The 26,933-nt window shown below is 41.1% G+C and overlaps 1 protein-coding gene across 16 annotated transcripts in view; it reads left to right on the top strand.

Moving 5' to 3' along the window:
• The window catches only part of APBB2 (amyloid beta precursor protein binding family B member 2), a 403,357-nt gene that overhangs the window by 224,492 nt on the left and 151,932 nt on the right, over positions 1 to 26,933 (top strand). Inside the window, exon 1 of one of the 16 annotated variants that reach the window (XM_055111304.2) lies at positions 5,469 to 5,535. The exons of the other annotated variants lie outside the window; for them this stretch is intronic. Coding sequence (XP_054967279.1) covers positions 5,484 to 5,535 — 52 coding nt within the window. The 5' untranslated portion in view covers positions 5,469 to 5,483. Of the gene's footprint in view, positions 1 to 5,468; positions 5,536 to 26,933 lie in introns of those variants that run through there. 16 annotated transcript variants of the gene reach the window in all.

Raw genomic sequence — 26,933 nt, 5'->3', positions numbered from 1 at the left:
TGAGTGTGGTGTGTGTGGTGTCTGTGCGTGAGTGTGAGAGAGAGAGATGAGGAGGAGGAGGGAGAGTGAGAGAAATGTTCTGATTGTAGAACACCCTCACAGGTAGAATTGTTACAACTTTCTAATTGCAGACCACTCTCATAGAAGATTCTTAAGGAAACCTCAGCCCACCTTCTGAAGGGATGAGACGAGTAGCATCTTCAAGTGAAATGCCCTCTGGGGTCTGAAGGTTCTAAAAAAAATCCTAGAAAACCAAGGAAGATGGTGAATTATGGAAGAACTACCCAGATGATTTTCAAAGCTGTAAATTAACAAGTGTGTCTGTTTTAGGAGGAGGGGTGAAAAGTCTAGGGTGTGTGTGTGTGTGTTTTTCTTTCTTCTTTTCTCTGTTCACTTGCCAAAAACAAAAATGACCTCACTTCAGACACAGGGATAAAAGCAGGAGGAAATTGCTATAGTTAGAACACTATAGGTTTTTTTTTTCCCCTGTACTTTTTGGATATATATTTTTAAAAAAATAAATAGGATCACTTACTCTGGCCTAGCAGAATTTCATCTAAAGTGTTTTGAAAGTTATAGTCTTAATTTTAGGGACAGAATAGGTTATTGTAAGGGGTGTGAGGGTTTTTAAATGCAAGGCATTTTCCAGGGGACTTTTAAAAATCAATACCAGGAAGCAAAATTAAAAATTTAAAAATCAAAACCCAGCAAGGCACGGTGGCTCACACCTGTAATCCTAGCACTTTGGGAGGCCGAGGCAGGCAGATTTCTTGAGCCCAGGAGTTCGAGACCAGCCTGGGCAAAATGGTGAGATCTCATTTCTACAAAAACACACACACACACACACACACAACAAAATTAGCCATGCGTAGTGGCACACATCTGTAGTTCCAGCTACTCAGGAGGCTGAGACGAAAGTTGCAGTGAGCCAAGATTGCACCACTGCCCTGCAACCTGGGCAACAGAGTGAAACCTTGCCTCAAAAAAAAAAAAAAAAAAAAAAAAAAAATTGAAACTCAGTCCAAAATGACCAGAAGTCTATGTAGTCAGCAGAGTAAATCTTACCCCTCCCTGCCCCCAACCCCCATTCAGGGTTTCCTTCCTTTCTTTTTCCTCCATTTGCCTCCATAGAGCATATCAACCCAATTTACACCTTCATGAGCTGTAACCTAGAGTCTTTGCTCTGCTTGGCAGAAGAGGAAGAGAAGATGCCACATACAGTTTGGAGTAGGATGATGACACAGTTTTGAAAATGATGGATGCAGTTTGGTATGAAATGAATCACTGTTTAATCTGTGTTACTTTGCTCATATGGACACACTTGGACTCAGCACCCATTTCCTGTGCAATGGCATATTTGGTCTGGGTTACGTTGGGGTGAAGCATTTCCCCCATGAGCTTGCCACAACTCCATCAAGAAGCCTTCTGGAAGTGCAAAAGGTTTGGAATGGTAGGCTGTGGAAATCCTGAGCTGTTTGCTGAGTTTCTCCCTGCCTTCCTCCCTTTCTCCTTTCTTGTGTGTGTGAAAAGCGGTTATGGCACAGTGTCTTTCATGAGAAATGATTGGCTTGGGATGAATCTCACCACTCCTTTCTGGCACTTTTGCAAAAAAGAACACTTTTTTTCATGGTAGACACCGGATACAACTGGAATATTCTTCTGATGTCCAACAACAGCTGGAGAGAGAAAGAGAGAGAGAGAGAGAGACAAGAGGGGAGGGGAGGGGAGAAAGAGAGAGAGAGAGAGAGAGAAGAAAGAGAGAAAGCCTGTAGCACTTGGTATTGTCATGGTGGTCTCCCATCCAAGCTCTAACTAGACCCGACCCTGCTTAGCTTTCCACATCAGATGAGATCTGGCAAGTTCAGGGTTTTATGGCCATAGACCCCTTCCACTTTAAGGCTGAGTAATTAATATTCCATTGTCTGTATATACCACGTTTTGCTTATTCAGTCATCTATGGATGGACACTTGGGTGGTTTCCACATTGTACGTTTTGCTTATTCAGTCATCTATGGATGGACACTTGGGTGGTTTCCACATTGTATCACTCCTGCTTTTGAGAACCCTTGTGGAGCAGCAACCCAGGTATCATTTAATAAAAGGCTCCTCTCTATAAGTTTTAGCATTTTATATGTACTCTTTGGTTTTCTTCTCTTCTTTCCCAGTTGAACAGACAGTTTATTGAAGATCTCTTTGAGGCCCAGAGTTGCTTTTTCTGAATACCCAGTGATTGTTATCTTTGTTGCCATTGGATTAGGAAGTCTGGTTTGCAATATTTAATCTATGAATATGTTGTCTGCGACACTGCCCCTAAACAAACACATTCCCCTTCTGACGAGGCTCGGATGACACAGAGATCAGCTTAAAGCTTGGGACAGCAGAGACCTGGACTCAGTAGGGGGCTGTATCGTAGTCTGTGCAGTGCATGCACCTCTGCACATCATGATAAATTGTTTATTGGAGTACAGTAGAGAATAAATAACCAAACAAGCAAATTAACAAAGCAAATAGGTAGCTAGTTTGGAAAACTGGCCACATCTGGGATGGATTTGGGAAAAAAAAATGTAGTTTCTCCTTCTACTCAAGGGAAATTAAAAACTCTTGCATTTTATTGATTTCCTCTAAGCTCATCTGCACATTGTTTTTACAAAAGCTAAGTGGTGACATAAAGCCCATAATTTTGGGAGGTATAGATTTTTAGATGCAGAGATTTTGGTTTTGCTCCCAGGAAATGAACGTTTTCTGCAGAGGAGGCATCGACCTCTGGAAGCCATTTCTCATGTTCAATCTAGTGTGATCAGCGACCAATTGAGGGGGAAAACCATTCTCTCTGAGCTTTGCTTGGCTTTTCCTTCTGCCACCAAGCCACTGAAAAGTATAGGAAGAGGCAAGGCATCGCAACATGGGATAGCTGCCTCCTATAGCTGCAGTGGGATATCCCATCGCAACATGGGATAGCTGCAGTGAGCCAAGATCATGCCACTGCACTCCAGCCTGGGTGACAGAGTGAGTGAGACTCTGTCTCAAAAAAAAAAGACTTTGGATTGCAAATGAAAACTCATTATTTATTTATCATTCATCACAGTAATATTAATTATATTTTTATTATTTTAAAAATATATTAATTATATTTTTACCGCATAGTAGCCCCTGGCTTTTTTTTTTTTTTTTTGAGACAGTCTTACTCTGTTGCCCAGGCTGGAGTGCAGTGGCACGATCTTGGCTCACTGCAGTCTCCGCCTCCTGGGTTCAAGTGATTCTCCTGCCTCAGCCTCCCGAGTAGCTGGGATTACAGGCACCCACCACCATGCCTGGCTAATTTTTTTGTATTTTTAGTAAAGACAAGGTTTCACCGTGTTGGCCAGGCTGGTCTCGAACTCCTGACCTTAGGTGATCCGCCTGCCTCCACCTCCCAAAGTGCTGGGATTACAGGGCATGAGCCACTATTCCTGGCCTAGCCCCTGGCATTTTAAAACAAAAGAGTGGGTTGTTGGGAAGTAGTAAACTTTAATTAATTTGAATTCAAGTACATATGCATCAAAATAAAGACTTCCAGCACAAGTGCAATGGGAATAACACATTTGGGTTAAGTCTGGTTCTGGTGCTGTTGGTATTGTGTGTGGCTTTGATATGACTTTGGAATTCTTGTGACAGAATTGGCTTTGAGTTATCCTTGGGGCATAGTCACTTAGTCATGGTGACCATTTGTTTCTCACCATATGAACTGTCTGATCATTTCCATTATCTCATTTAGTTCACAAAATAATCCTGCTTGTAATTATTCGTATTTTTCAGACAAGGACAGTGAGGTTTGGAGAGATCAATTTTATCTGGTGAACACTAATGTTTGAATATAAAAATCTCATTTTAATATGGTGGAAGACCATGGAATCTTAGCATTTGAGGGACCTTAACTTTTATTTACCCTTCTCTCCTTTCTAATTCCCTTCTGCTCCATTCTAGAGAGGTGACCATTCAACACATGCTTAGGATGAATCTGCTAGATTCTTAGAGAGAGGCTTAATGGCTCACAGAATCATTTATAGTTTAAAAGAGTTCTAGAAACAGGGCACTCACAAACATGATGGTACATATCTACTTACCGAAGCTCTTCTGCCTTTTCCATTTTGTGGCCATCAACCAGAACCCTCATGAGAATTCTCACGTCCTAGTTCGGAGAGTTAGACACACAGAGACTGTGTGCAGTCCTTCATTTTGCAGAAAAGATGACTATCTAATTTTAAATGCATTTCAAAGAGTTAGCCATTGGATTGAAAGGTCAAATCTAAAAAAAAATGAAATATGAAATAGACCATCTTATCCTTTAGGCACAAATCAATACTTAAAGAGAACGAGGCACATTAAAATGAAGAATAGGTTCAGTATAATTTGTAATCAAACCGTCAAAGCTTCCCGCTGATGATTGTGTAACTTTACATTTTAAAAATTGCTAAACTGAGAAAGAAAACAACTTCTGCCAAATGCTGAAGTATGTTTTATGCCTGTTAACTTTTAAATAAATCTTTTAAACTTTGGCAGGAAATCAGATATCTGAGTAATAAAAGAAATTTATTATTATTTTGATGATATGCTTAGTATCATATTGTTTAACTTTGAACCCTTTCTTTTAAAGTGAGTAAAATGGCAAGCTGTGGAAAAGAGTTAAAATTTTTACCTACTACTTCTCTTAAGGATAATAGTAATTTCTTAAGAGACACTAATTTAATTTTCCTCCTATACTGTGCAAAAAGAAATGTCCTGGTCCTTTTAACTGATATGATTTTTGGCTTTGCTTTAAATTATTGATTACGTTTTAAAAGGGGAGGGACTTTCTGATGAGAATAGCACTCTCTTTAATAGCCTTTCACAAAATCAATTTCCCCCATTCCTGTCGTACTCCTTTGCCGTATTGATGGTTAAGAACCTTGGAAAGAATCTTTGTTTCCTAAATTTATCTTAATAATTTTTCATTATTTTACACCTGCATGTTTATTCAAGCAATTTGAAATAAAGATCTTTTTGAATGATTTCTTCAGTGCTTTCACGAGGGCTGTGTAAGGGACTTTGCTATTTAGGTGGCACTCATGAGTGATGGATTAATGCAGTAGATTCCAGGACCAGATGTCCCTGTTTCTAGATCTCAGCTCTTGAATGGAGTAAGTCAGATCCTGCATCAGTGTCTTTCAAACTGGAGGCAGTTCAGTGTGAACACATTTTTCCTAGTGGCCTCGTTCCCAGCTCATCCAGACAAGGAAGCATTGATACCATTTGCACGTGGAACTTCAGCAATGTAATGTCCAGGCAAATGAGTATGTGTGCATTATGTGTACTCTCCCACACAAAATCTGATTCTACTTGGGCTAATTCACTAAATTCTTGTTTACACTTGAAGCTGTTTATTTTGCTTTGAATGGGAAGCTGTTTTGGAGGCATGTGAAGAAGGATAGAAAACTACTGAGAAATGTAGCTCAAAAACCTGGAGGATGCTGGTAGCAGATGAGTTGGGAGTGGATTGCATGGTGACAACCAGAGAGCGTAAGTAGTCTCTTATTACATACAGTATTTCATTGGTTATATCTTGCTTCTGGATTGTTTTGGAATTTTTTTAGCCTTACTATTTTATTAGACTGGCAGGGGAATCATAAATGGAGGAAATAAATAATTTTGAGTTGATGGAGTAGCTTGAGAAGATTGTCTCAAATTCAAGTTTTTGGCTTTCTTGTGTGGTCAGGTATTGAAGTTTGAAAATTGTGATCTGTGGAGCTTAAAGGTTTTTCGAATAGAACTAGGAGCCCTTACAAAACTTCTCTTTTGTTATTTATGTGTCACTTATTTCTTCTCTGGGACAACCTATTACCGGAGTTGAAAATGTCTGTACTTAAGATAATTTGGATCAGCAAGCTTATTATCAGTGATGTTTTTCTTGCCCAATTTGACCTATATCTAGAAATGCTTTGCTCAACTTTCTAGAAATTACTGATACTCATCTTTTTCCCCAGCTTTGTTCTAACTCAAATTTGGATAATTTTGTGTCATTATCTTTCTGTTGTTTTAATACTTAGAGAGTTGGTGTGGTGAAATTGCAACAGAATAAAAAAAATACTATTTTAATTTCAGTGTTTCTGGTAAGAAATCTGCCTTTACTAATGACTGAAATGGACCTGGTTTTTGTTTTCCCCTTTATTACAGTTTGTGGATTAGTCAGTGTATTGAACATGAAATTCAATATAACTAAAGTGGGTTTTAAAAGATAATGAAATCAATACTAACCTGAAAAGACTTGCCTTCATCAGAGCCACCCCACAATTGGCCCTGTGCTCTCTGTTGCTGCATACTTAGGTCCTACAGTTCTTCATGTAACCGCCTGAAAAGCTCTACTTTTCTACTAAGAATAAATAATCCTGCTGAAATGGACCATAGGTAACTCAATTAAACATAGCTTCCTACCACTGGGTTGTTTAATTATTTTTAAATAATTAAATAGATAGATTGAAATTTTATTAATTTATTAACTGCATTTTTTTTAAAAAAAGACATACTCATTGAAGACAAAGTTAGGAAACATAGATAAACGTAAAATTTAAAGTCATCTGGGGCTGGACACAGTGGCTCACGCCTGTAATCCCAACACGTTGGAGGCTGAGGCAAGAGGATCGTGTGAGCCCAGGAGTCTGAGACCAGCCTGGGCAATATGGTGAAACCTCATCTCTACAAAAAAAAAAATTAGCTGGGTGTGGTGGTGCCTTGTAGTTCTAACTACTTGAGAGGTTGAGATGAGAGAATCACTTGAGCCACGAGATTGAGGCTGCAGTGAGCCATGATCACACCACTGCACTACAGCCTGGGCAAGAGAGTGAGACCCTGTCTCAAAAAAAAAAAATCATCTGTAACTACAACAGAGATCAAAACTGTTATGTAAATGCTAAATACGGTATTCACCAAGAGGGTGTGATTTAAAAAAATATCTAGTACCATGTATTTTTAAAATTAATTTCATATACTCCCCACAACATGAGAACTGGGGTATGTCAGCCTCTTTATGCAAACTATTCTTTACCAAAAAAAAAATAAATAAATAAGAATAAGCAATGCACTGAATTCCCAGCTTTGTCTGGGCAGTTTTTCTTTGCCCCTTTGCTACTTGTTAGCTGTTACTCCACTCCTTGAGGGTTCCAGGGGCCTAGATAGCTCTAGAAGAATGCTTATCACTCCACGGTGAACCAGAAAACCATTTCTGGCCTGTATTCTTTTCACAGAATAAAATGTTCTTGAGTGGGAGTGTCAGGGAATTTGGCCTCCCTGACCTCCCTGACCCCCCCACCCTTCCTTTCTTTGGTGGAGGAGGTCCTTTGGCCAGGGACCACTTAACTTCTTTCAAAATCCCAAAATTGATGCTTATTTTCCATGATCAACTTCTATTTTTCTCAGAAATTAAGTCCTTTAAGTTCCCTGAAAGGTAGAAAGAAGACTCTGAACTCACTCAAAAGGTAACCGACTCTGGGCTCAGTCACATGAACTTTTGTAAGACACACAAATGTTAATGATCCAGACACTGGCCAGCTTCCCAGGAGTGCAGCTCCTGGGATTTCATCCATGACAACCATTGCCCTGCTTCTACTGAGAAAGGGTTTCTGTGTCTGTGTCGTACAGTGTGTATACTGATGAGCCCTCAGCTTCTAAACCTCATCCTGCCATCCCTTGCACAGGTAGTTGTGCACTGCTGCTTTCTTTGGCTTCTAAAGATCAAAACCAAGTTTTGCATAGTCTGAGGATTAGTCCACCCCCAGCACTTTAACCAGATGGTTGTTGACGATGGATTCTCTTTGGATCATTTAATTAACCATTGAACTCACTAGCAGTTTTGCAATTACAATTTTTTTTCCCTTAGAAGAAACCTCATGATTCAGGGATCAAAAACACCATAGTTTAAAAGAAGTTAGGCACAATGGCTCACGCCTGTAACTCCAGCACTTTGGGAGGCCGAGGCGGGAGGAACACTTGAGTTCAGGAGTTCGAGACCAGCTTGGCCGACATGTGGAACCCCGTCTTTACCAAAAATACAAAAATTAGCTGGGTATGGTGGCATGCGCCTGTAGTCACAGCTAGCCAGGAGGCTGAGGCAGGAGAATTGCTTGAATGCAGGATGTTGAGGTTGCAGTGAGTAGAGGTGGCACCATTGCACTCCAGCCTGGGCAACAGAGTGAGACTCCGTCTTTAAAAAAAAAAAAAAGTCATAATTAACAGGACTGTTCGTTAAGAAACTTGGACTCCCTGTGACATTGTACTAAGTCAGCTTTAGCTGTTTTGTCCACTACTGAGAGAAATAATATTTACCTACCTCCTAGAATGATAGGGAAGAGAATTTCTGTGAAATATCTGCTATTTCCCAATATTTTACATTTAAATTATAAAAATGTGCATTTCATTCTTTTTTCGAAAAACAGTACTCTTCAGAATATGGATGCGAGGGTAGATTACTGCAAGAACACTTTTAAATCATCTTTGCTCTGGTGTCTGTTCTGAAGGGAGAATGAATAGTGTGATGGTTAAGAGCACAGGCCGTGGAGCAAGACTGCCTGGGCTTGAATCCCAGCACCACCATTTATTTCTATGAACCGAGGCAAGTCACTTTGCCTCCCTGTTCCTCATTTCCCTGGACCGTGAAATGGCGAATTTTGAGAATTAAATGAGTAATAGACATGAAGTACTTAGAACAGCATCTAGTTAATTCATGGTAAGTGCTCAATAAAATGTCAGCTGCTTAGTATTTTCATAGCCCCAAATCTAGGTAATGGGTCCCCCATGTCTGCCTTCATACTTATCCACCTTCACCCTGCAGGTCAGGCTAGAAGGGCATGACAAAGGGCCATCCCAGTTCCCTAGAGAGGACAGAGTGACTCCTTAAAGTCCAGGTACATGGCAGGAGCCTGTCACATGTTGAGGGGGAATGGTTTGCTACTTTTGTACTTGCTGCATTTGGATAAGTGAAAGGACTTTTGGAACTCTGATATTCTTTTTTTTTTTTTGAGACAGGGTCTCTGTTGCCCAGGCTGGTGTGTAGTGGCGTGATCACAGCTCACTGCAACCTCAACTTCCCAGGCTCAAGTGATCCTCCCGCCTCAGCCTCACAAGTAGCTGGGACTAGAGGTGTGTATCACCTCTAATTTTTGTGTTTTTGGTAGAGACCAGCTAATTTTTGTATTTTTGGTAGAGACGGGGTTTCACTGTGGTCCCCAGGCTGGTCTTGAACTCCTGAGCTCAAGCAATCCACCTGCCTTGACCTCCTAAGGGTTTTGCTACATTGGGAGCTGGTTTTGCTACATTGCCCAGGCTGGTCTCTGGTCTCAAATTCTTTCTTTCTTTCTTTCTTTCTTTCTTTCTTTCTTTCTTTCTTTCTTTCTTTTTCTTTCTTTCCTTCCTTCTTTCCTTCTTTCCTTCTTTCCTTCTTTCCTTCTTTCCTTCCTTCCTTCCTTCCTTCCTTCCTTCCTTCCTTCCTTCCTTCCTTCTCTATCTATCTATCTATCTATCTATCTTGAGTTTCACTCTTGTTGCCCAGGCTGGAGTGCAATGGTGTGACGGCTCACTGCAACCTCCACCTCCTGGGTTCAAGCAATTCTTAGGCCTCAGCCTCCCGAGTAGCTGGGATTACAGGCATGTGCTACCACGCCCAGCTAATTTTTGTATTTTTAGTAGAGATGGGGTTTCACCATGTTGGCCAGGCTGGTCTCGAACTCCTGACTCAAATGATCCGCCCTTCTCGGCCTCCCAAAGTGCTGGGATTACAGGCAGGAGCCACTGCGCCTGGCCTGGTCTCAAATTCTTACGCTCGAGAAACCCTACTGTCTTGGCCTCTTAAAGTGCTGGGATGCATTAGCCACTGTGCCTGGCAAGTTGAATGGCATTTTAAGGCATATTCCACTTTACTGCTTGTTCTGCGTATAGGAGAAGCATAGCCCCCAAACAAGAATGTAACTGCTGCAGTGGAAGAATTACAGGGGCTCCAATTGGAGTGAGTATGGGCAGACCACATGAGGTACATCATCATGGTGGCCTCATTGTCTGTTGGTAGCAGGGACCATGCATACAACCCAAATGAACTAATCACAGACCTTTGTGAAGTGGAATTTTTTTCCTTAATGTGTTTGCATATTGCTGTCACTACGAAGTCATTTTATCTTTAATGCTTAATTATCTGTACTAATGGAGGAGAATATTAGTGGGGAAAATGTAACAACACTGATTCATTTTCAGCTTCCCAATCAACATCAGTAGATTTTACATCATTCTGGATTCTAATTCTGGCTTGCTCTGTCTCTTTTTTTTTTTTTTTTTTTTTTTTGAGACGGGGTCTCACTCTGTCGCCAGGCCAGAGTACAGTGGCGCGATCTCAGCTCACTGTAAACCTCCACTTGCCTCAGCCTCCCAAGTAGCTGGAACTACAGTCGTGTGCTACCGCACCCAGCTAATTTTTGTATTTTTAGTAGAGACGGGGTTTTACCATGTTGGCCAGGATGGTCTCAATCTCTTGACCTCGTGATCCGCCTGCCTCAGCCTCCCAAAGCTAATTCTGATTCTCTTTCTTGCTAACCCTAGCACTATAAACAAGTTACTTGGCCTCATGTTCTTCATTTATAAAAGGATGGGCTTGGCCAAGGTAGATTGTTGGCTTGCAAATTTAGTGTGCAGAAGATTCAGTGTGTTATAAATGTGCATTCCCTGAGTCTCATCCCAGAGAGATTCTGATTCAGCAGGGTCTTTAATTGGGCCCAAGAATCTTCATTGTTAACAAGAATTTCTAAATGAATCTAATGCAGGTGGTTCTCTCATCCCACTTCAAGAAACTTACTTGAAATCTCTCCTAGTCAAGAAAAGAGATTGGAAGCTGGAATAAATTTGAGAAAAAGCCTGAGTTGGGGAAATAGTACCTTTGGACATTTCTTATTGCCTTCTTTGGTCCTTATACCCAAAGCTATACAATTCAAATTTCATTTTATGCCCATGTGCAGCAGTTAAGCCTTGAGACCACAAGCACAATCCATTAGATTGCACAAAATAAAGGAGAGATCTATCTAACTTTAGGGCTATAATTTCTACTGTTTTTGACACTGTCCCAAACTTTCCCCTCCTTGGTATTATGCATCCTTGAAACAAATAGTTGTACCCAAGTTGGACACTCATTGGCTCTGCAGTGCCCCCTCGTGGGTCCTGTGTGGGCATTCTTCCTTTTCTCTCATGCCCATAGTGGGTTGGCTACTGCTGCTCTCTCCAGCCAGAGTTGTAGAAAAGTAAATGAATCCAAAGTGGATGCAAAAGAAATAATGAGGAGATAGGGAATCCTTTCCAGAAATGCATGAACTAGAAAAGACTAAGAAAGTTCCAGCTAGGGCCAGGCGCAGTGGTTCATGACTGTAATCCCAGCACTTTGGGAGGCCAAGGTGAGTGGATTGCCTGAGCTCAGGAGTTCGAGACCAGTCTGGGCAACATAGTGAAACACCTTCTGTACTAAAAATCCAAAAAGTCAGCCAGGCATGGCAGTGTGCGCCTGTAGTCCCAACTACTCAGGAGGCTGAGGCAGGAGAATTGCTTGAACCCAGGAGGCGGAGGTTGCAGTGAGCCGAGATCATGCCACTGCACTCCAGCCTGGGTGACAGAGTGAGACTCCGTCTCCAAAAGAAAAGAAAATTCCAGCTAGTGGTGAAATAGGCAAGTAGTTCCTGGTTTTGTTCCAAAAAACCTAGGTGTCTTATATTAGTTTTCTATTGCTGCATAACAAATAATGACACATGTAGCAGCTTAAAACAACGTCCATAGCTTCTGTCTGTCAGAACTCTGAATATGGATGAGCTGCATGCTCTGCTGGGAGTCTCACCAGGTTGAAATCAAGAGCTCAGCCTTGACTGTGATCTCTTCTGAGACATGGGGTCCTCTTCCAAGCACACTTGTCGGCAGAATTCATTTCCTTGGGGTTGTGTGATGAGGTCCCTGTTTTCTTGCTAGCTATAAGCCAGGCCCACTCTCCATCCCCAGAGGCTGCCCTTTGGTCCTTGCTGTGTGGCCTCCTTTTGTACATGGCAGTTTACTTCTTCAGGGCCAGCACGGGAATATCTGCTGCTGCTTCTCTCTTAGGAGCTTGCCTGATTAGGTCAGGCCCATCCAGAATACAGAATAGTCTCTTTTTAAATTAGAACAAAAACAGTTGACTATGGATCTTAATTAAATATGTAAAATCCTTTGAAGCTCAGAATTCAGAGATAAAAATAAGTAAATAAATACGTAAAATCCCTTCACCTTACAATGCAACATAATCACAATAGGATATTTCTAGGTCTTGCCTATAGTTGGGGGAGGGAACTGTTCAGAGCATGTGCATCAGAATGCAGGAATCTTAGGGCCATCTTAAAATTCTTTTATGTGTCCAAAGATTGTCTGTTGTATGTTGGACATCAAGTCTTTTAGTTGCTAGCAACTCCATAAAAATATTAATTTCTAGAGATCTCAAATTAATTGTACAGATTCTATTATACAGCTTTTTTGAGACATGTTGTTAAGCAGAAAAAAGTATATAGCCTTCCTTCCAGATTCTTAAACTAGAGAGTGTTAGAAAAACTCAGAGCTCATCAAGTTACCCGAACTCATTGTGCAGATGAGAAACCATCTCAGTGGAAGAAACTTCCCAAGGTCATGGAGCCAGGAAAGGCTGAGAATCCTTTGGCTCCAGTATTAGGGCCTTTTCTATCATTACTTTTCCTGCGTATCTCATAGTTTTCTTTTAAAAAAAAAAAAATCATGAGTTCCAAGTACTCTTATTAATCTGCAGTTCATTGACTTTAATGAGCAATTTTTTTTGTTTCCCGTAATTGTATTGAATTAGAACATTTTTCATCTAATGTGTATACGAATTAGTTACTAACTGAAATGGAATCTTGGAGAAAATGAGCTTTTGCTTGTTTATTTGTAAGTATAAAATCTTCATAATTTTCATGATGACTCATATGGTCAAGGAACTGTGGAATTGAGGATAGGGATAGGAAGGAACCACAGAAAGCTTATATGATCCAGCTACCTTGCAAAAAAACCCTTTTCATGATTGACGGTTGGATTGACATTTGTGAAGTAATTTTCCACGCTTTTTTTTCCCAAGGAAAATATTCAGGAATGCTTGATTTTAAAAAAAAATACTAATTTAATTATAAATATGATTGAATATTTTTCTCTTTTTTTCTAGAGTAAAATCTTGTTGATAAGACGGTGTTTTTCTCTAGTGGTTTGTATTCAGGCTTCCTTTTCAGTCTCACTAAATGGCCTCACAGGTGGATAGATGCATTTGTCTTGAAAGGTGACTGTTACCAAATACAAATCTAGTAGATGCACATTTATCTTGAAAAGTGACTGTTAGCAAATAAAAATTTAAGTTATATCTCAGCATGGAGACCACGGCTCTGGTCAGGTAGGAGCCAAATGTCCTTAGCCTGAATGTGTGACTAGAAGAATATGTGACTTAGTCCAGTTTCGTAGCTGCCTGATTTGGGGCAAGCTTGCTGACTTGGGTCTGGGCACCACATCTTTGACAGTTGTTAAGTATGCTGTGGGCTAAATACCCAAGGTTAAGAAAACAATCCAGACATAGGCTATTTCTGGCCACCCTTTCTTCCATCTTCTATATGAGTGCCTTGTTGTAGGTACAAAAGAGAACATTTCTATTATATTTACACGAGAGTTGCTGAACCATTTTTCCACTGCTTCTACCATGAAGCCTCTGATTGCCTGCCACATCACTATGTCACACCCTCCTGAGCCTTGGAGCTGGAGTTTGTGTTTTACATTCTATCTTATATGAAACTCCTGTGCACATTTGTTTTATCTCCATTAGAACTAAGGCTCTTTTGAGGTGACAGCAATGTCTCCAGTGTCTTTCTGGTGATCATTTTTATATCTGTCACACACTGTAGTCATTCCTAGCCTCAGACCTCTTGGGAATCAAGTGATATTTCAGTCTGTATGTACACCATGTGTTTTATATGTGTGTGACTCTTTTTCAAATATTAATATATATAGATGCTCTTGAGACTATTAAAACACAAGTTTCTTTAAAAGTTTATTGAGACCAGGTGCAGTGGCTCACACCTGTAAACCCAGCACTTTGGGAGGCCGAAGTGGGAGGATCACCTGAGGTCAGAAATTCAAGACCAGCTTGGCCAACATGGCGAAACCCCGTCTTTACTAAAAATACAAAAATTAGTTGGGCGTGGTAGTGGGTGCCGGTAATCCCAGCTACTCGGGAGGCTGTAGCATGAGAATCGCTTGAACCTGGGAGTTGGAGGTTGCAGTGAGCTGAGATTATGCCAGTGCACAGCTGGGGAGACAAGAGCAAAACTCCGTCTTAAAAAAAAAAAAAAAACTGTATTGAATTCATTACAGTATGGTTCTTTTCTTAATTAGTATTTACTAAGAATAAAATAAAAGACACCTACATGCTTCCATGTTGAGAGCCACTGCCCTTCAGCATCTAGCAAGGTGCTTTGCATTTTGAGATATTTCCTCATCTCAAGCCTTCTTTGGCTCTGTGTTTCTTCTGTGAGGTATGTGAAGAAGATGGACAGTGCATTTCCTTTGTATCACTAATAACCATTTCAGTTCTTTAATAATTTGAATGAAAATCCTTTTTTTTTTTTTTTTTTTTTTTTGAGACAAAGTCTCTGTCACCAGGCTGGAGTGCAGTGGCTCAATGATAGCTCACTGTAGCCTCGACCTCCTGGGCTCAAGTGATCCTCCCACCTCAGCCTCCCAAGTATCTGAGACCACTGCCATGAGCCACCATGCTCAGCTAATTTTTTTTATTTTTTGTAGGATAGGGTCTCACTATGTTGCCCATGTTGCTCAGGCTGATCTCAAACTCCTAGGCTCAAGCTGATCCTCCTGCCTTGGCCTCCCAAAGTGCTGGAATTACAGGCATGAGCCACCTTGCCCCATCTGAATAAATAGCAAATTAATGTTCACTTCCAGCCCTAGACTGGAAGCTCCTGAGCCCCAGTGCTGTGTCTGTTTAGGACCTATTGCTTAACAGATTGATGACCCTCACATAGGAAGTTCAGTACACATTAGTGGTCAGAGGCTCCATGATCACAGCTGTTAAGTGTTTTTAACTGCTGTTTAATCTCTAGGCACTTTACTAATTTTTTAAAGTTGGAAATTCCTATGGTAATATGATTCCCAAAGAAAGGTCTCCAGTCCCTTAACTAAAGGATTTAGAATACCTTAACTAACCTTAGAGTTAAAGCAAAATGTCTGCCCCCTGGTGTCAGATCAACAACTAGCATCTTAGCTAATTCTCATAGTGAGTGAGTTCCATTAATTATATGATTTAGTTTTTACAGTAAATTATACATTGCACATAAAATTAAAAATAAGCACCATTTTAAACTTGCCACTCGCTGCTATGAAACTGGGATTTTTGTCTTATAGTCAACATTGTTGGTTTTTTTCATGTCTAAATAATAATTTGAAATTAAAGTCTAATTTTAGTAAATTTTCTGTATGCTATTAACTCTGTAGCACTGAATTTTATGGAGGAGAGAAATAATGAAGGTTTTATGTGAAACAAAAATAGCCTTAAACATTAATATTTTATGAGTTTGTATAAATCTTCATACTGCAGATAGTTTTCCTAATAATTTTGGCCAGAAAGAAGGATAAAAATTCATTTAATAAAAGTCTTTGAATAATTCCATATTTCTATATTGTGTGGGGAAAAAAAGAAAGAAAAAGTATTTGAGTAATGTAAATTTACTGGTTTGGATTAAATGAGAATGAAAGTATTCATGAGAGTCCCTAGAATCAGTTAATCCAAGTCCTGGGTTAAGAAATAAGAAATCAGTAGAGAATTTGTTCTCTGTTTTTGTAGAGAATGAGGTTTATATAGGGGAAAGTAGGGTGGTTGTTGTGTGTGTGTGTGTGTGTGTGTGTGTGGGTGTGTGTTTTCTTACTACATTTAAATTCTTTATTTACCTGAAAGCTGTTTGTGTGCACTGTAGGGAAGGCATCATGATGTGATGTTTCTCTTGCTAGGCCAACTCTAAGATTATATGAGATAAAGCATGTGGAGTATTTCATACAGTGCCTGGGGCAGTAAGGACTCATAAATGTTAGAAGAGGAAGATATTTATTAATAACGTGCAGCATGTACCAGGGATTGTGCTAATGATATGTCCATGAGGTTTATAGCCTCAAGGAGCTGAAATTCTATTGCAGAAGTCAGACAATAATTAAACATAAAATTAGACAAAATTGGTTGTGATTAGTACTTAACATAGAAAAGCACTGTGGTGCAGGGGAGTGAGGGGAGAACTGGATTAGTAATTTGAAGCCAAAAAAAGGGTGAAAGCCTTTTGAGAAACCAAAGATAGATTCCCTGTTGTCCATATACTGGAACACGTTCAATTCACTTATTGAAGACTCTCTGGGCCCTTACTCAAGGCCTGTTTACTCGGATTTATGTACATTTCTAACATGGTTTCATAGTTGACAAGACATTATTTGCAGTGGGTTAGAAGAGAGTGGATGGTGGGAGGACGGATCAGCAGAAAAAATAAGCTGATAGAACCAAGCCCTTTGGTATTAGGGAGTGATAGCCTAGCATTGGGGTGGGGAGGAAGGAGAGGGACCCAGGCCAAACCCTAAATGCTGAAAGGACATGTCAGTTAGCAGTGGTAGAGATAAAGGGTTGAAGTGTCTCTTGTTGTAGCAGTTAGTAGTTGTAGCAGAAATTGGAGAATATTCTGCACATTTGGGATAAAAGGGGTATGTAAGTAAAATGTTTTGGGCACTTTTTTTAATAAAGCAGAGAAATGATCAATGAGCATCAATGCACATGCCCCTCGGCATTTGTAATGTAAGGTTGTTTTGGCTCCACTAGAATTGTGAGTTCCTTAAAGGCAGCGACCGTATGTCATTCTTACTATGTATTCTCAGAATTTATGTTAGAATCCAGCCCAAAGTAGTGAGTCATTCAGTAGATATTCTCTGATCATGTTAGATTAAAGAGGTTTACTTCTCCAGACAGATCTTCATGGAGATATTGGAATTAGATATGCCTGAAATTGGATGTATAGGCAAGCTGTAAGTTCAGCATCCCTTCTTATAATTCTATAACAGAGAAGTGGTTAGGCAACTTCTGTTCTTTTAGTCTCTGTTTACTATAATAAAACTATAAATCTTTCTCCTTTTAAAAAAGTAGCTGTATATGCCATTTATTAACTGGTTTACTGATTTGTTGGTCTGTTTGAGCACACATGTATTGCTCCTTCTGTGTCCTTGGCCCTAGGCTAAAACCTGAGAGTATAGTGTGGTGAAGATTTCTCCCTACCCTCAAACAGTTCTGGTATCTCTGAGTACATTCACTATATTAATAAGTTGAATTGTGTCCTCCCAGAAAGATACATTGAAGACCTAACCTCTGGTACCTATAAGTCTGACATTATGTAGGAAGAGAGTCATTGCACCTGTAATCAAGTTAAGGTAAGGTCATTAGAGTGGTCCTAATCCAATATTAGTGGTGTTCTTAGAAGAGGAAATTTGGCTGGGTGCAGTGGCTCATACCTGTAATCCCAGCACTTTTGGAGGCCAAGGTGGGTGGATCACAAGGTCAGGAGTTCGAGACCAGCCTGACCACCGTAATGAAACCCCGTCTCTACTAAAAATACAAAAAAATTAGCCAGGTGTGGTGGCGCGTGCCTGTAATCCCAGCTACTCGGAAGGCTGAGGCAGGATAATTGCTTGAACTTGGGGGGCGGAGGTTGCAGTGAGCTGAGATCGCGCCACTGCACTCCAACCTGGGCGACAGAGTGAGACTCTGTCTGAAAAAAAAAAAAAAAAAAGGAAATTTGGAGACAGACACACACACAGAAGAGAATGCCAGGTGAATCCAGAGGAAGATGGATATGTGAAGACAGGCAGAGATTGCAGTTGTGCTGCCACAAACCAAGGAATGTCTGGGACTACCAGAAGCTCAAAGCAGCAAGGAAGAATCCCTCCTTAATGGTTTTGCAGGGGAGCATGGCCCTGCCAACACCTTGATTTTAGACTTTTTGCCTTCAAAACTATGGAACGATAGATTTCTGTTGTTTTAAACCACTCAGTTTGTGATACTTTGGTACAGCAGCCCTAGGAAATAAATACAACTGTAATACATTTCTGTGTGAATCAGAGACCTACCTGGAGGGAAATAGGTGATGACTCCAGTGAGACACAGGGGTGAGAGCACACTTAAGAAAAACTTCCAAGGTATGGGGAAGGCTTCTAGGGTTGGCAGCAGCAGGTTTTCATTAACACGTCCAGGCCTGAAGGGCTAAGTCAAGAGAAAGTTCTTGGAACCCAGGTAGAGCTAGATTGACACCTGTGAATTTGAGAAGATGGCCTGACTGTAGCCCAGGCTAACTTGTGCCATGGTAGAGAGGAAGCTGGGGTGTTAATATCCTGACCTTCTTTTCCCAGGCTCTCTGATCACTTGCTGAGCCTCTTATTGGTTGAACCTGCCAAGAGAGCTCATTGATGTAGTCCATAGAGTTTACCTCAGGATACACAGCAGGGTGGAAAAGAGGGAGGGTCGATCTGGAAGGGAAATTGGAGAATATTTTGCACATTTGGGATAAAAGGGGTATGTATATGTCATTCAAATATATGTTTATGGGAAGGAAAGAATCTAATGTGTAAGACAGTTTTTATTGTACATACCACTGGTTCTCAACAAATACTTCTGATTAAGGATATAAAATATCTAGAAATGTTTATGTTGCAGTCTAAGAGTCAAGGCTGTGGAATTCATTTAGCAAATTCTTATTAAGCACTCACTGTAGTGCCAAATCTTAGACAGGCCCTGGGGATAAGTACTGAGCAAAATTGACTCTATCCTTTGCCTTCATTGAGCTAATAGTCTAATGTCACCAACTGTATTCACTAGGGTTAAAACTTCATGGGATTCGTTACTTCTCTCATGACACACAATGTAACTGGAAATTACTAACTGGATTCCACTCTTCACCTGTGGACTGCAAGCTTTGTGAAGTCAGCAGTGTGGTTGCCTCTGTTTACTTCTAACACCTAGTTCAATGCCTGGTTCCTGGCACATGTGCATTGAATGAACTGATGAATGAATACATGAATGAATGAATGAGTGCCTTGTATTTACTATTTAGGAGTTTCTGAAAATTAGTGGATGACTTAAAGTATATAAAAGTGGACAAATTAAATGTATTAGGGATTTTGCTATTTTATTTATTTATTTATTTATTTATTATTATTATTTTTTTGAGATGGAGTCTCGCTCTGTCGCCCAGGCTGGAGTGCAGTGGTGCCATCTCGGCTGAATGCAAGCTCCGCCTCCCAGGTTCATGCCATTCTCCTGCCTCAGCCTCCCGAGTAGCTGGGATTACAGGCGCCTGCCACCGTGCCTGGCTAATTTTTTGTATTTTTAGTGGAGACGGGGTTTCACTGTGTTAGCCACGATGGTCTCCATCTCCTGACCCTGTGATCCACCCACCTCGGCCTCCCAAAGTGCTGGGATTACAAGCATGAGCCACCACACCCGGCCAGGATTTTGCTATTTTAAAGGATTGTTAGATTAATCTTCTCTAAAATTGAGCAGTAAAAAGAGTCTATAATTTATCTAAATGTGGATTTTTATTTGTGGGAATTTTATTTTTTGTTGAGAGCACTTTCATTCGATTTTAGAGATTGAAACCAAATATTATATTTTAGTTTTCTCTGGTCACTCTTCTTATAAATTAATTGTCCCGTAAGGATACGCGCTAAAGTTAAAACTCAAATCTGAACATGAAAGGATTCATTATGCACTATAGGCTTTTCATACCTATTAATAAGTCAATGGTTTGAATGTAGATCAAGAATTTAAGGGATTACTTTCACTAATTTTAATGTTAAAGCAAAATATCTGCCACCTGGTGTCAGATTAAGACTCAAAAGCTGTCAAAAGAAGGGGATATATGATAGGTTTTCTTTCTCTACTTTTGAAACATTTTCTAGTACTAAATTAGAGATATTAACTCCTTCAGGCCTCTTAAGTTCTATTGCTAAATAGAGATCAGTGCTCCTTTGATGACCATATAAGGAAAACGTTTCTGGGAAAAATATTGCAGAATCCATGAGCGGTTATGTTATCTAATAGCCTCAGAATGGGAAAATTTAAAGAGAATGGAAAGCAGCTGACTTAACCATTTTCACAGAGAAAGCTTCTCCTGCTTCTGCATAAAGATGTATAGTGTAATCCTTAGAGATCTCACTTCAATTATTGTGTCCTTTATTCGAATGAATAAGTAGAGAATTTAGTTTTTGCACTTGTCAGTACTATAACATGCCTTCTCAGCTTAAAAGTAATGGAGGAAATTACTTGTAAAAAAATTAATGAAAGAGATGAAAGATAAGAGAATTCAGGTTTAAAAAGTCACTGGTTTGTTTCTCAGTATGTTTAAATTTTAGGATTAATTTTTTTTCTTCCTCCTAGAGTTCGAGTCTCATAAGAAAGAATCGTGTTAGTAGCCCCCGTTATGTTTTGCTGGAGTTTATCAGTCGGTAGAAATCTACTGAGCAGTAAGAAGATGTTTCATAGCCTTGGTATAGGAATCATTGCGAGCTTGAAGGTTCACCCATACTAGGAACTTCTAAGGTTACAAGTATGTATGAAGGAAAATGCTTCTTCTCTTGAGACATAAACTGTAAATAAATGGCACAGTCAGAAGGGGACTGTTTAGTTATTGGACCATGGAGAATTCTTAGAAGACATAGGGGCAAATGTATATGTACTGTCTGAGAGAGAGGAAGCCCTCCAATGTTTGGGAAGGGACAGTCTTTGGTTTTGCTGGACTTAAGGTGATGGTTTGCCTGGGATTGAGGGGTTTCCTGGCTTGTGGGACTTCCAGTGCTAAAACTGGCCAGGTTCCAGGAAACGAGGGCAGTGGGTTACCCTTAACTAACGTGACCTGCTCATTGCAGGTCACTTAGCGTGCCTGGCCTCTACCTACCAGTGGTGCCTCATTGTGGGAACCCATCACTCCCATAGATTTTCATGTGTCCTGAGATAGGAAGTACCCCTCAGGAGAACTACTCTGAGTCTAGCCCGTGGTGTTAGACCATTCTAGTCCCACTGGCAAGACCATTGCTGAAGTAGAATGGATGCATGAGGCTGTCTTCAGTCTTAAAACAAACAAAACCCAAATGCAGTTAGTTTAAATGCCTTTGGTTCAAAAAAAAGGAGGAGTGGGGAGAGGTTGCAATGTTAATCTAAAATCAATGCTTGGAAAAAATGAGGAAATTGATTCTGAGGAGAATGAGAAAAAAAATGAGATTGAAACCGTACTAAACAGGGCATCGAGTGCAGTGCCATGCTAAGGGAAGTCTTTCATTTTGTTCATAAACGTTTAAGTCAAGCTCTCACTTATTCATGATCCTTATTAATGAGTAATTAGTGGTTCCCATATAATCTTCAAATTAATTTATATAGTCATGCCAAGGTGTCCAACTTTTAGAAGATTTGGGAGGGTAGGAGGGTTAAGAGACTTCCAGGATAATGGGCCCTCATCCCTCTTCCCCATCTCCTTTGAATAAAGGGTTGCTTCCTAATGAGAAAACAATCCTGTAGAAGGGATGAGGATGAGGGCAGAAAAAAGATGGATCCCCTCTGACATAGGCAGGTTTAGGGTAATATCAATACATGTAAGGGCAGGATATGTTTTGAAAAATCCCTGACTAATTACAGGGCTGTTATACAGCACTTAAGTATGTGTTATCATTATATGTGAAGAATATAGATGCTAAGCACAATTTTATTGATTGAAAAAGCCCAGCCTGATTCTATTACTTAAAGGGATTTTAAAGAGATTATATTGGGTAACCTTGGGTTGAAACATGTTCCCTTTACAATCCAAAACTGGTCAATGTATTCTTTATTTAACCTGATTGATTCTTGTCCTCTCCCTTTAAACATAAGCTTGTTCACAGAGATACAGCTGGAAGTCATGTTGTCATGACAACAGTTACACGCTGGGAGGAAGGACTCTTTAAAACATCCAGGGACTGGGTTTTTAATCACTGATTTATATTGATAGCAAAATTAAATGGGGATGCAGAATTCATAATTATATGTTACTTTGGCTCCATATTTTCACTTATTGACATGTAATTTTTGAACACGTTAGGATAAATAGCTTTTTACACTAATACAATTTCATCTCATCTGTTGTCTATGTTGTCAATAATAATAATCTGAAAACATATGGATTTCCCTGCTCCAAACTCTTGATAGCATTGTGTTGCCTGTATAATAAATTCTAAACTCATGAATGTGGTACATACAGTCCTGCAAAAAACAGCTTCCACTTTTCATTAGATTTTCTTCTTAAAAGCATTTATTATGGATCTCACACGTATAACTTCAGGGTCCTTAACTTCAGGGTGTAGGAGCTAAAGGAGGTGGGTGTGTCACACTAGAAACTATAATGCTAAGTTGAAATTTGCCCTGAATAATTTGTCTCTAAATGGAGATGGTAGTACAGAGTTGTATTAGTCTGTTTTCACACTGCTGAAAACGACATATCTGAGACGGGGTAGTTGATAAAGAAAAAGAGGTTTAGTGGACTCACAGTTCCATGTGGCTGGGGAGGCCTCACAATCATGGTGGAAGGCGAAAGACACATCTTACATGACAGCAGGCAAGAGAGAATGAGAGCCAAGCGAAAGGAGAAATCCCTTATAAAACCACCAGAACTTGTGAGACTTACTGACCACCATGAGAACAGTATGGGGGAAACCGCCCCCATGATTCAATTACCTCCCACCAGGTCCCTCCCAGAACATGTGGGAATTATGAGAGCTACAATTCAAGATGAGGTTTGGGTGGGGACACAGCCAAACCATATCAAGAGAGGAACAGGTTTATTTCAACAGTGGGTGATTAGGAAAAGTTTTGTGGAGGAAGTGACCCTTGAAGAATGAACAAGTTTTAGTGTCAGATAGAAAAACAGGAGATTCCAGCCCAGAGGACCAGCAAAGGCACAGGGATACAGAAATGTAAGGCATGTTGTGAGACCAGTGAGTGTCCATTTGGATACTGGATCGGAATGGGGCATAAGGAAATGAGATGGCAAAGAGAGGAGAAGCCATATTGAAGAGGGCATTGCATGCAGTGCCATTCTAAAGGAAATCTTATTTTGCACAGGAAGAGGAACAAGAATTGGTTGAAATGGATGTTCATGAGAAATTAATAGCTGTAGTATGATTAGAGGAAGCACTGTAGTCACAACAAGCAGTCATAAAGCCAGTTTTGAATCCAAGCGAGGCCCTGGAAAGTGTAGACTGAAGCACTGTTAAGGAGGTTAGCAAGCAGAGCATGCATCTACAAGCACTGTACTTTTCTGGAGTCAATTTCTGAAATATAATTTTATATATTGACTAATAGGTACTCAGGAACATAGGTTCTGGTATATGACTGCCTGGCTCAAATCCCAGCCTACTGTTACTAGCTCTGGGACCGTAGTCAGTTACTTCCCTCCTCTATGTTTCTGCTGTAAAATGGGGAGAAGATGACACCAACCTTAAAGGGCTGCTGATACACAGAAAGTGCTTAGAACAACAGTGCCTGGCACACTGTCAGAACTTCAGTAAATGTTAGTGTGGCTGCTGCTGTTGATGAAATGTGAAAACACTGCTCAGTGTTCGGCACTTTTTATGCTTCTTAAAAGCTATCTCAAGAATGTAAATTATCGGACTCTATTTCTACCCAGCATCTCAGCCTACCCCTCTAAAAGCCCTCCCTTCCACTTGATGGATAGCTGTTGTCTAACCATTATGTCCCAGGCACTGTGCTTAGTGCTAGGGGTACAAATGTCACAGGATCCTTGGAGGTGTAGCTCTTCTGGCATGAAACCTCTGGCTGGTTGCACCTTTGCCCGAGTTTTGCTTGGGCCTGCTGGGCTCATTCCACCCACTTGGCCTGGGAGACTGCACTCGACTCACGCTTCTAGCCTGGATCCCACACCTGCCAAAAGTGAGCCAGACGCGAGTGGCAAGAGCTGTGTGAGTGAGCATGGGGTCCGGCCACTGCACACAGCCAGGCATACCTAGCTGTGGCGGGGCAGGCAGCTCCAGGTGCTGGCATGGGTACTGGCTCCCTGTGAGGCTGTGGCTGGACCAGGCATACTGCAAGTAACTTCCATGGCTGGCACCAGTAAATGCATCGGTGCCCAGAAGCTGGAGATGCCAGGAACCACAGAGCCCCAAAGAGGGAGTCATAGCCCTGGCTCAGGGATCTCCTAGGCCTGGGCTCCCCAAAAGGCTGCAGCTCTTTTTCTCATTGCCTGCAACGTGGCAAGCAAGGGGCATGTTTCAACCCTGTTTGTGTTTCAGCTCTTTCAGCCCTGCCATTCTGCAGGTCCCGAGTTCTTGTCCTACGTCCAGGAAGAATGAGGTATGCAGACAAGTAGAGGGTGAGCAAGGCGAAGAGGTGCTTTATTGAGTGACAGAACAGCTCAGAGGAGACCCACAGTAGGTAGCTCCTCTCCACAGCCAGGTCATCCTGTTGTCTGCCCAGCTCTCAGCAGAGAGGAAACCCACTGGGTTAGCGCCTCTCCACAGGCAGGTGATCCCATCATCTGCCTGAGTCTGGCTGAACCTGGGGTTTTTATGGGCTTCAGAGGGGAGGAAGTGCATGCTGACTGGTCCATGAGTGACCATGGGCAGGCCTAAAAAAGCACCATAAATTCTCACCCGGTCCATGGAACTGGCAGCCCAGCCCCTAGGTCTCTGGTTGTCCCTGGCCTGAAGGTGCAGTTTCACTGGGGACCTGACCCTTTCTGCCCAGGAGCCTATCTGCCTCCTGCCGCCATTAACCTGCCATTCACAGTGCCCATGGTGCCCAGGCTGTTCATGCTAAGGGGTGCCTGCAGACCTGTGCCGAGCCACACTTAACCTCCCCTCAGCCTCTCTACTGTGCTTGTTGGTGCCCAAAGTTTGGAGGGGGCTGAGGCAGCAGGGGGCTGGTATGCCAGCACTGCCTCAAGCACACACATGCCCATCCAGGTTGTGACAGTGCCCAGGCTCAGCCACAACTGCTCCAAAATTGGAGTGGGGAGAGGCCAGGCAGCAGGAACAGGCACTTCTGAGCCTGCAGGGGCAGGGGGCTTTCTAGGCCCCCAAGAGTACAGAGATGACTGGGTCCACATTAGCAGCTGGGTGGCTGTAGCTGCGCCCAGGAGGGTAGTGCCCCCCTCCCTCCAATTTGGAAGGTGGGGCAGCATCCACCTGTTCCCAACTCCCTCTGGCTGGTGGAGTCCACAGCCCTGGCCATGCCTCCTCCATTGCAGCCAGCATCATAGCAGCACTCCAGATGGGCTACCGCTGCCATCACAAAGACGAAAATGCAAGGATCTTGTCATAAAAGAGTGTGGCAGCCTTTACTACATAGCAGTTCGTGCATACAAAGGAGTGTGAGGAAAATAGTCCACATGTGACAGAGAGACAGAACGAAGGGGGAGGAATTACTGAATATATAATCTCTAAATTAATACAAAGGTCATTTTGATTTTAAAAACACCTCCCAGTAGTAGATGCTTAAATCACATATTTGTGCATCTATATCGGTAAATTATCAGTTTTTTCCAATTTAAATCATAGTTTCAGTATGAGTTGTATTAGGATATTCTTTGTGTTTAGTTTCAAGGATTGGACTTGAATTTCTAAAGAGCAGTATTAATTCTAGAGAAGGGTAAAAGTGTTGAAAGTGAGAGCAGTAGAACGTTATGGGTGCTTCAAAATTGTTGGCCATTCCTTACCTAGAATTTTAATATTTAATTCAGAACAAGTTTTGTATCCTTCCAGTCATGGGACCACATGATGTTTTCCAGGACCTTCCAATTTGAGGCTCCAAATAAATTTTATAAAAAGAATCTCTCTTGAACCTCTGGCTCACTGGAAGCCTCTAAAATACTGCCATTCATTAGAAATACAATGTGAGCCACATCCCTAATGTTAAATATTTAATAGCCACATTCAAATAAGTAAAAAGCAATAGATGAGGTTAATTTTAATCATCTATTTTATTTAACTCAATATATAAAAAATATCATTTTGACATAGAATCCATATAAATATTATTTTATATCGTTTTTATTGTTTTCCAAATTCATGTGCGTTTTATACTGACAGCACATCTCAATTTGGACTAGACACGTTTAATATGCTCAGTAGCCCCATGTGGCCACTAACTCCCCTATTGGACAGCACAGCTCTAGAACTTGGGGCTTTTCAGAGCCCTTCAATAATTATTTAAACAATGTCTGTATCTTTGGTGACTTTTCATTAGTATTTTTACAGTTAAGGAAATATATAAATCTAAAAATGCAAGTTTGTTTCGGACTTAAATTGTAAGCAGTTAATTATATGTCATAATTCGTGATATATTTTCATCCCTGCTCCACGCATGCAAAGCATCCCTCTTATTTAATGTACTTACTTGTTTACTTGCTGTTATTTCCTTACCTAGCTGCCACGTTTTTCCACCCATAGTCAACCATTGTTTATTTTTTTATTTTTTGAGATGGAGTCTTGCTCTGTCTCCCTGGCTGGAGTGCAGTGGAGCGATATCGTCTCACTGCAACCTCCACCTCCTGAGTTCAAGCAATTTTCTTGCCTCAGCCTCCCAAGTAGCTGGGACTACAGGCACGTGCCACCACGCCCAGCTAATTTTTTATATTTTTAGTAGAGACGGGGTTTCACCATGTTAGCCAGGATGGTCTCGATCTCCTGACCTCGTGATCTACCCGCCTTGGCCTCCCAAAGTGCTGAGATTACAGGTGTGAGCCACCGCTACCGGCTACTATTCTAATGTGTTTAATGGGTAACTTTTTGTTCAAAACTATACTTGCAGTGTG

Source organism: Pan paniscus, chromosome 3, assembly GCF_029289425.2.
Source record: "Pan paniscus chromosome 3, NHGRI_mPanPan1-v2.0_pri, whole genome shotgun sequence".
In the NCBI taxonomy this organism is placed as follows: domain Eukaryota; kingdom Metazoa; phylum Chordata; class Mammalia; order Primates; family Hominidae; genus Pan; species Pan paniscus.
Note: the sequence above shows the minus strand (reverse complement) of the source record. Positions and strands in the feature narration are given on the sequence as shown.